Below are 11135 nucleotides of genomic sequence, written 5' to 3' on the forward strand. Positions count from 1 at the left end.
TCTTGTTGAATATTTCTGAAACAAAAAACTTTTAATCTAATGTGTGCATGCATTATTCAGTCTATGAGGGGAGATGGAGCATCAGTTGTTCTGGCTATCAAGGTCCGGACAACCGGAAGTTGTGTATGTTGGCGTCAAACTGCGCACTGTGGTGATTGGTTGTGTCGCCTCTGCCTCGGTTTTCGGTCGGTAAGCTAACCATTGCAGCGCATTCGACCAGACGGTTTGAGTAAAGACATTTTATAAATGAATGGACTTTAATGAAGCCGGAAATGAGTTTTCCACGTGTTTGTTGATATCAAGTGATATCAGGCTGGCAGTCGCTGTTAAGGCAGCAGAGCAATGTGCGCTGCTGCGTAAGCATTTTCCAGCTGTTTCTGGCAGTCTTGGCATACCATCACACTGGGCTGTAATTGGAAGCACTGCACTCGAGATTATTATGTCGGCGGGGTTTGGTTGGGAGACGAAAAGGGACCTTTAAAGTCCCATAGAAAGAAGATTTTAGCAGCCAGACAGGATGGATAATAGACGGGAAAAGAAGCTGACATTCATCACTATTGGACTCATTTTTCTTCTAAGCGGTGTGGAGTATGGTAAGATCTCTTATGCTATTAAATTTTAGTATTGGAACAGGACCATAGGACGCGTTGGAGTAAACATGGGTAGATAACCACGCGAAAGTATAAGTAATAAGTTATATTAGTGTTACACGCAGGGCGTGAGGGGGACTCCTTGAACCAAAAACTAAAAAGCTTTATTTATTAATTTTTTTGTAACTACACATTTCACACAATCACTTTCAATAATTCATTATAAGCACATTCGTGACTGTATAAATGTCTATACATGTAAGGATTCCATTATATATAAACGACAATGTGCTGACTATTTTAAGTGGTGGACATCATGTGTTATAAGTTTCATTGTGTTTATATACCATACTCGCAGTGGCTTTATAAGTACCAGAAGTTTGGCTGGTTATAAGGGCACACAGAAAACTGTAACATAAAGTAACACAGAGATGCAAGATTGAATTATTATTGCTCAAACTTACACGTAGGGCTGTGCCATATGGTATCATATCGGTATAAACTTTTTCCGTGACATAAATATATTAGATATCATTAGTATAGCAACGCCATGCGTTTATGTTCCCTATGTGCAATAATGAGACAACCCAGGCCAGGTCTGTGAGTAAGATCCGCGTGTGTCAGCCTCCAATGATGGTTTAGTACCTGAAAAGGGAATTACTTTATTTAGTTTATGGACTAAAATGGAAATAAGTGTTTTCACTTTCTTGCGTCATCCATTTATTTTTAATGTAAGATTTAGTAATGTAAGATTTGGAATTGTTAGTATATATGTACGGTGGCCCAGAGGTGTCAGGTCAAATACAAAAGCCGCAACACAAATACAAAAGCCGCAACACAAATACAAAAGCCACAAAAGAAATACAAAAGCCGCAACACAAATACAAAAGCCGCAACACAAATACAAAAGCCGCAAAACAAATACAAAACCCGCAACACAAATACAAAAGCCGCAACACAAATACAAAAGCTACAACACAAATACAAAAGCTACAACACAAATACAAAAGCCGCAACACAAATACAAAAGCCGCAACACAAATACAAAACCCGCAACACAAATACAAAAGCCACAAAAGAAATACAAAAGCCGCAACACAAATACAAAAGCCGCAACACAAATACAAAAGCCGCAACACAAATACAAAAGCTACAACACAAATGCAAATGCCGCAACACAAATACAAAAGCTGCAAAACAAATACAAAACCGCAACACAAATACAAAAGCCGCAACACAAATACAAAAGCTACAACACAAATGCAAATGCCGCAACACAAATACAAAAGCCGCAACACAAATACAAAAGCCACAAAACAAATACAAAAGCCGCAACACAAATACAAAAGCCGCAACACAAATATAAAAGCTACAACACAAATACAAAAGCTACAACACAAATACAAAAGCCGCAACACAAATACAAAAGCCGCAACACAAATACAAACCCGCAACACAAATACAAAAGCCACAAAACAAATACAAAAGCCGCAACACAAATACAAAAGCCGCAACACAAATACAAAAGCCGCAACACAAATACAAAAGCCGCAAAACAAATACAAACCCCGCAACACAAATACAAAAGCTGCAACACAAATACAAAAGCCGCAACACAAATACAAAAGCTACAACACAAATGCAAATGCCGCAACACAAATACAAAAGCCGCAACACAAATACAAAAGCCACAAAACAAATACAAAAGCCGCAACACAAATACAAAAGCCGCAACACAAATACAAAAGCTACACCACAAATACAAAAGCTGCAACACAAATACAAAAGCCGCAAAACAAATACAAAAGCTACAACACAAATACAAAACCCGCAACACAAATACAAAAGCTGCAACACAAATACAAAACCCACAACGGATATAGAAAACCAAATATGTCATTGAATTTACTAAATATAATCAATCAATCAACCTCCAACACAACATGGTACTCTGCAAAATATGGAAGAAAACTATTCGTGCTAAACAGCAAACGTGCACGCCATCGAGTATGACCAGGTATGAGAAGATAGTAGCAACTGCTGATGTTAGACCTAAATGTAAACAAATGACTCAGTCCAGCATGATAGCTGCACTCCACATGACAGCAAGAGCAAACAGAGGATGGAAATTACTGAATTACTTACTGAAAATACAATATTCCAGTTAGAAAACATTTTTGTTTTATCACGTGACAATACTGTGCAGCCCCTGAACAGTTACAAGGTTAAGTTACTTTGATTCTTGTTAAACTAAAATGTTAGGTAGTTTTTTGTTCTTAAAATTTTCATGGAAAACACTTCCTAGGCTACTTTTGTGGTGACATTTGACTTATGCTGTGTCACTGCATTACATTGAATTACCATGCTGCTGCTGCTGCTGGCACCTTGTTTAAACAGATTCACACTTTGAATTAGGTTGTGTGTCATCAGTGACAGCAGCTCACTTGAAAAGAAGGATGGAAACTGCCTTTTATTTACTTATAAATGCTGCAAGCTGTAGGCATTAATAAAATGTTCAGTATTTCTTTTTCTATATCATCAGAAATACAGTTTTTGCAAACTTTCTTGAAATATCGTGGCATAATTTTGAGGTTGCGCACCCCTACTCACAGGACAGGTGTGAATGTGCAACAGAGTGCGAAGTGGTGGTGGTGGGGGTTCCTTAAGGACCCAGCTTCCCACCAGTTATTAACTTGACCTTTCCTAATGGGATTAACCAGCAAGCCAATAACTCAGTGATAGCAGTATTTTGATACCAGTACTTAGAATATCTGAATCGTTCACATTTTCCACCATATTCCGCAAAGTGACTGTAAGCCATGATATGTACATAAGTGTGAAAATCAGTAGCAGCAAAAAACTGACACTGATTTTCACACATATGTGACCTTTGTTACAATTTGACTCTTAATATTTAACTTAACTAGTTGGACATTTTTATTGTCTTCATGCAAACATCGCTTAAGCCATTATTACTACTAGGTCACAGTCACAGTCAAAAGAAGAGCTGACAACAGGCATGAATACAGGTGTGCCTTGAAATTTTTAGCTTGCCCTCTGGTGTGCTTTGGGGGAACTGTTGCTCAAACCAAACCTGTTTGATTCCACTGTGATGGTGTGCAGAGGCAAAACTACAGAAATTATGTTATTGTCCAAAAATTTATTGACCTAATTGTATGTGGAAAAGGCTTTATACCCATATATCTTATACACTGTCAATAATTTTCATAAAGATAGAATTTATTACACAATGATTGTATAGGTTACAGTACAGATATTTGGTTTTTGCTAATTACAAGTTTAAAGTCTTAAAGTTTCAGTTTGGGAACTTTAAGTTTTGCCACTTCCACACACAGTTATCTCGGCCCTGAATGACGAGAATTTAAGTAGTAATTTTCTCTGGAATTCTCTGAGAGCATGCTTTATTGTGTGCCATCTGACCCAGTAATTGAGTTTGGATTACATTTGGACTGCATTGTTCTTTGTCTGTATGACAAATAAAGCTCTAAGCATTGACAGTAAGATGTAGCCATCGTACTTGCTTTTAGTATTCAGACTGTGAGTCATATATATGATTTCCTATCTGTTCACCATACAGGGCATTGAAATAAGCTAAAAACAAATATCCCCTCTCTTCTCTATCCACAGCTGTAATTTTACCCACAATATGGAGTTACTTGCAGACTCTGGATGCAGCACCTTACTTCCTGGGATTGGTCCTGTCAGCATTCAGCCTGAGTGGCCTACTGTCCGGACCGCTGTTTGGCCACTGGTCTGACAGAACACGATCAACAAAGAAGATCATATTGTTTGCCAACATCTTTGAGATAGTTGGTGAGTCCACACTTCTCACATAATTCCTAATATCCACCAATCCTGCAAACAGGGTTTCTGTTTGAACCGCAGCTATACTGGGTGTGTATATATATATATATATATATATATATATATATATATATAAATTCCATATTCACTTTTTGTTTTGTCTTTTTACTGCCCAGGTAATTTTATGTACTTGATGGGCTACTCAAAGTGGCTTCTACTGTCAAGCAGATTGGTAGCAGGTGAGTCTTTATAAAGTAACACTAGAACTGAGAATCATGTTACAGACTTAATGACAAAAAATATATGTTGGTCATACTGAAGAGCATACCTTGGAGAGATCATGTTAGTTTAAAAGAAAATTAAGTGGGAAATTCTAAATATTTAGAATAACAGTTCTTTAATAACTAGAAAATACTGGGATACATTATTTACTTCAAGATGTACTTCCTGTATTTGTTACAGTTTCCAGTAGCACCCACAAATTTAACATGGTGCAATATACTGCTCCAAAGTTTGGAGTCACTTCATTTTTCACGTAAACTCGTACTTTTATTCATCAAGTGAGGTGCAAACTAAATATGAAATATTGTCAAGACTTTGTCAAGACAAGAAATTATAATCCTTTAAAAGGACTTATTAAAAATCCTTAAAAAAATTTCCATCATGGTCTGCTTTTGTCTAAGAATTGTCCATTTGCAGCAACAGCATCCTTGCATAGCTTGGTTACTTTGTTGTGGTAATCTGGGGAAATTTCACCCCATGCTTCCTCAAGCATCTCTCATCGAGTTCCCACAGCAGCTCAGTGGCGTTGAGATCTGGTGACTGTGCTGGCCACTTCATTATAGAAAAAAATGCCAACTGATTACTTCTCTAAATAGTTCATGTTCAGTTAATATTTGGAGCTTTGGTTTGGGTCATTGTCCCATTGTGGGAGAAAATTGGCTCCAAGTGGCTCCACTAAATTAACATTCACAGCGTATGACTTGTATTGCAAAAAGTGATAGCATTCATTCTTGAGAATCCCTTCATCCTGTACAAATCCCTCACTCATGACTGCCAAGACATTCGTAGGAACCACTCTGCTAGTTGAAGACCTGTAAAGCAGTTTGTCAGAGTAGAAACTTTTTCTCTGGTTTGTGAAGTTGCTTTGTGTTACCTTCTTGTTTTCTAGTAATTCCCAACTGCCTACATCTCTTAGAACAGGAATACTGTCAAGCTTCAGAGGAAAGTTCTTTTTTTTAAGTTTAAGAATACAGTCAAATCAACTCTAAAAGGCTCCAGATATTCAATAAGCCAAATACATTTCACCTGTTCTAACAAGTTTTTTTAAAAATGTTTTTATTACTTGTGCTTTTAACATTTAAAATTTGCATTAGTTAACATAATTTGCCATCTGTGACCATTTATGATAACTGAAAGGCATTTTAAATAAAAAAAAAATGTTTTTCTTTGTCATTTCTAAATGACTCCCAGCATTTCAGTATTAATTTAGTAGAATAACAATAAAATATCATTTCTTATCTTTTTTTTAAACAAACTATTTTAATAGCTAGAAAGCAGTACTTCAGGTTTATTTTTTGTTTGTTTCCCAGGCATCGGTGCAGGTGTTAGCTCGTCCATCTTTGGCTTCTTAACCAGGAGTACGGCCCCAGAGGACCGTGCCACTGTATTTGCTGCTTTCATGGCGTGTCGGCAGGCCGGCCTTGTGATTGGTCAGTGCACATTAAAGACTATATGATGATCATCTGAGTTGAATTATTATAAATCTTAATGGTTTTGGTTGACTCTGCTTTTTTATCCAGATCATGTAGAAGGATTAGAATAGATCTGTGGTCACATGTGGTTAATGTTCATAGTTTAACTTTGTGTTTAACACAGGTCCAGCATTTAACATCTTTCTGAGATTGTGTGATTTCCACATGGGTCCCTTTGTAATCAATAAATATACTGCCCCCGGGGTAAGATTAAATATATGTCAGTGCACCTTATAAGAAGGTGTTTCAGATTTTTGATACATTCTTCGATCCTCATCTGTGGACTGCTGTAACTTTGTTCATCCACCCCTTGCAGCTGTTTATGTGTCTGCTGTGGATTCTCCTTCAATTCGTGGTTGTTTTCCTGACTGTGGACCTGCCACCCCTTGAGAAGGGGAAGGCCAGGAATAATTTGACGAGAAACAACCGAGAGAAAGAGAATGGGGTTGTGGAAGATGAGGAAGAGAGCGATGAAGAGGGAAAGCCTCTAATAGTGTCTCAGGAGCTGATGGGGTCCTACGGCTCTGTCTTGGCATTCAGTCCACCCAGGAACACCACGTTGAATCATATTACTTCACCTAACTCTCCTGTAGACTCTACTTCACCAGTAGAGGCTTCTGGTGCCTTTAAGAATTTCAGCATTTCTCGAGGTCAGTAGTTCATGTGATGATGGCTGGGTGCCTTGCCTGTTTGTTCATCTCTTTTCTATCTATTTCTTCAAAGGCATAACCAGATTGGATTACCTTCTTCTCCACAGAGCGTCTCTTTTCATCTAACAAACCATTTTCAGAATCACTCTGTACAGTTTTAGTATTTCTCTCTCATGCCAGTCAGCCTTAGATTCTGGAAAATATATTTCCATTCTCTTTGTATTAGAGTTCCTGAGAGAAGAAGTGATTGTGCTGCTGGCTGCCCAATTTGTCACCTTCTTCAATCAAACAGCTCTGGAGGTGCACTAAAGGCACACACAGACTGATGCACACATACACATTAAGTTATCTGTGTTCAGTGAATCTTTTCTTAATCTTTAATAATTCTAAACCAAGAGAAATCATATAAAGTCATATACAGTTTTACTAATGTTTACTTTGCCAATGTACATAATGAGACTAAATGATTTCATGAACTGTGCCAAACTGTCAACCATTCTCTCCTCAGACCATGGTGACCCCTCTGACGCAGAAATATTTTAACTTTGGGGAGCTTGAGAACAGCGTGATGTACTTTCTGGGTGGTGTAGTGGTGATCGCTGGCTTCCTGTTTGTGCGCTGGCTGAGCCGCCATGTTACAGAACGGGTGATCCTTGCCATTGGTCTGTGCATGTGTAACGTCTCCTGTGTCTGGTGCCTCGTCTTCTTGGCTAACCCTCTAGGTTAGACAGAACTTTTTGTTTTTGTTTTTGCACAACCAGATTGTCACTGTAACTGTAATTAATGTTACCACATAATGAACTGTGTCTTTGATGTCCCGCTGGGACACAGTCTAAGTCAAAGTAATGCTGTGTTTTTTTTATACATATGTAATATTCAGGCCCTATCCATTGAATAATGTTGCCTCAAATTCATCTTCAGTGTGCTGTTATTCACATTTTTTTCATTTTCTCTGCTCTTCCACTTTGTGTTTTCTCTAGGTGGCTTTTCATGGCAGCTGACAGAGTTCATCATTGGGGTGTTTCTACAGATTTTGGGTTTGCCGTTTGTGTCTGTTGCCCAAGTTTCTCTGTTTTCCAAAATTACTGCTGAAAAAACACAAGGTGAGAAACTGCACCATCTAATGGCCAAGCAAAGGCATGTCAGATGATATTCGATCGTTTTTTTCTGTATTGTTACAGCTTTGTTTTTGTTTGTTTTTTGTGAAAAATGACTATGTTTAAACCAATTGTCAGTGAAATGCACATTTTAAGCCCTGTGATGTGGTGTGTGTTGAGCTCTTTTGTCTGTACATCACTTTGCAGGTTTCAGTCAGGGAATACGGCGTTCAGTGGGGGGCCTGGCCACCATCCTGGGCCCTCTGTGGGCTGGTGGACTTACCGAGAACATGTATGTCATGATGGGGATGATGATGGTACTGCTGGCACTGCTAACGGTAGGCAAGGATTCGATAAAAACATTGGATGTCCTGTCAGAAGTTAAGAGTAAATGGATCTTTGTTGGCTGTTGTTTTGTGCATATGTAAGCCAGTCTGAGTGGAATCTTATTTATCACTAGGGCAATGTCTAAATGAAAAAAAAAACACACGAAGACATTAATTTGTAGTATTTTTGCTTTTAGTTTGAAAGTTTTGTTCTAATACAGTGTAAGTAGAATTACAATAGAATTGCAAATGTCGGTGACCTCTGGATATGTGGTTCCCTACATAAAAAATAAGTGCAGTGCACAACAGAGCATCATTTACATTTGACTCCACATTTGTGCTTTTGCGTTGCCTTACTTTCCCTAAATGTTTCACCACTTTTCATTTATTAGGGGTGAATAATGTGACTTCCTTGACAACCTCTTTGTTTTTACACTGATGTATAAAATTAATCGCTAAGATTTAATAAAGACAGAGTTCTGGCAATTGCTAAGTTTGGGCCCCACAAAGTCTGTAAATGTGCTTCAAAAAGTCATTTTTCTCAGCAGTGACTAACTGTTTAGAACAAATAAAAACAAAACTGGGTTCTAAGTTAAGAAAAGTAAATGCAGGATGACATGTCTACCCAGCAGCAACTGGATTCAGTAACAAACAAGCACGACAAAACGCTTTTAATGAAGTACAGGAGGAACACTCAGTATGAAGCCCAAATGTTTCCTCTGGTTTACTGACATAGAAGAAAACAAGACAAAAACAACCAAATTTACTCCATCAGTTCTTTTATTATTTTCTCTCTGAAGAACGTGTTGCTTTACCTTCCTGACACATCTGAAATAGGTTCTCAGTTATCAAAAATATTTACATTCCTAAAAGTATTATCAAATTAATCCAAATGTTACCACTCCAAATCAGTCTACAGAAATCAACTTAGCAGGTGGTAAATGATAATGGCACCAACTAACAGACAGACAACCTCTCTCTCTCTCTCTCTGAACAGCAACCTTCCACTTCAACATGAAAATAAATATTTATTTAAAAACTGATTTTTGCTCAATACAGATGATGCTGGTCTACTCATACAACCGGCTGGTGGAACCTGCTGTACAGGAGCACATGGACAATTCGGAAAACTTAAATTAGCAAGTGGCTTTTGGAGGAAAAGTGATTGAAGGAGGTACAGTTTTATTTACAACCATAGTGCATGTCTTAATGTGGTTCAATTTAATTTCATTGTATTTATAGTAGTATAATAAGTTATTATTAGTTATTAGAAGCATAGTATTAATAATGATTTATGTGCAATTTCAAGATATTAGATTTTAGAGTTAGATGCTGTCTTCTTATATTTTAAATTATATTTTCTTTCTTTCTTTCTTTCTTTCTTACTTAGAAAACTGGGAGCTTCACGATCTGTGCTTTTCATCCCTCCTCAGTCTCACTTTCTGCATCAAGACCATCATGTAGAGTAATAACACACACCAGAAGCACAAAATTCATTGCCTAAATGTTGGCTCTGCCTGTGCAGACGCTGATCTGATGCAGTTTAGTTTGGTATATTTCCTATGGAAACACAGAATCCTACTGTACATGCAAGTGTTAGATTAAAAAAGGTCCATACCAACATTCTGCCTGTGCTTTAGCACATACTGCATCATGTTTACTGTTAAATTATTTTTATTCCAAATGTTGTGGATTTGCACTGAGGTCTGTATATGTATGTATATTTAAACACTGGCACAGTTTGCATTAGTTAAACTTTTGTCATCAATATGGGATTAAATTGGTGACTTGTGGCATTTTTTGAGGGTATTTACATCCAAAAGTTTAGGGATTATGGCTTCTTATGACGTTGCCCCCTTTTTGTTTTTTCAAGGGACTAAAGGTAATTTGTGAAATTGCCTTTTTCATGGACAGGTGTGGGCTGTTCCTTCATTATTTTTGCATTAGTTAAGCAGTTAAAAGGTCCTAAGTTAATTTCAATTTGCATTTGGAAACTGTGCATGAGCTCTGCCACATGAAAAGGCCACAGAAGACATCAGTGGTTGTGGTTATCACAGAACCGCAGTAAATGTCATTATCTGGTGAGTCCGTCATTGAAGACTTCACAAACATTTAATCAGCCTCACGAATAGAAAGGCCAGATTATACTTTGGTAAAACAACATCGAAAATTATGATTTTCATTTTAATTAAGGATTGTGTTCCTTTGTCCAATTACACAGCGCCTCTGACAATAGAGGACTGTATATAAACACAGCTATAATTACTCAGAGATTATTTTCTGTATAGTTGAATCTCAACTGGTTAATCTCGAATGAATATGTATTCATTTGAGTGAATATAGTCATTCGAATGAATATCTATCTATCTATCTCTCTCTCTCTCTCTCTCTCTCTCTCTCTCTCTCGCTCTCCCTCTATATATACATATATATATATGTATATATATACATATATACATATATATGTATATATATACTCTATATACATATATATATATATATATATATATATAGAGGGAGAGCGAGAGAGAGAGAGAGAGAGAGAGAGAGAGAGAGAGAGAGAGACGACATTTTGTCAACAGCAATTCAGTTCAAAAGGAATCAGAAATACTTATAATATTAATACAAATACTGTTTCTTGGTTTCGAAAGAACAACAAAGTACACATTTCTAATTTCTTCTTTCTGATTTAATATATATTTTCAACACTGGTGGGCGCTCTTAGTCTTTGTTTCATCCTTATGACTATTTGGTATGTGATCCCAGTCATTCAAGTCCACGGTTAATTAATTAATTAATTTTCCTAATGAGCATTGTCGGTTATAGTTGTTTTAGGTGCGAAGCAGTGCTAAAGCACGCATATATATTTGTTGCAGATTTCTTACTAAAGGCT

At 37.2% G+C, this 11135-nt stretch overlaps 1 protein-coding gene across 1 annotated transcript; it reads left to right on the forward strand.

The window, feature by feature from the left end:
• Window positions 1-200: 200 nt before the first annotated feature.
• mfsd8l1 (major facilitator superfamily domain containing 8-like 1) lies at window positions 201-10650 on the forward strand. The gene is made up of 12 exons (XM_030727381.1): window positions 201-593; window positions 4239-4424; window positions 4592-4654; window positions 6008-6127; window positions 6294-6373; window positions 6486-6819; window positions 7046-7119; window positions 7328-7541; window positions 7800-7922; window positions 8124-8254; window positions 9302-9416; window positions 9633-10650. Exons 1-11 carry the CDS (start codon window positions 518-520, stop codon window positions 9380-9382), a joined length of 1482 nt encoding a protein of 493 aa, XP_030583241.1. The 5' UTR covers window positions 201-517; the 3' UTR covers window positions 9383-9416; window positions 9633-10650.
• Window positions 10651-11135: the final 485 nt, after the last annotated feature.

The sequence above is a fragment of the Archocentrus centrarchus genome, chromosome 4 (assembly GCF_007364275.1).
Source record: "Archocentrus centrarchus isolate MPI-CPG fArcCen1 chromosome 4, fArcCen1, whole genome shotgun sequence".
Taxonomy (NCBI): Eukaryota; Metazoa; Chordata; class Actinopteri; order Cichliformes; family Cichlidae; genus Archocentrus; species Archocentrus centrarchus.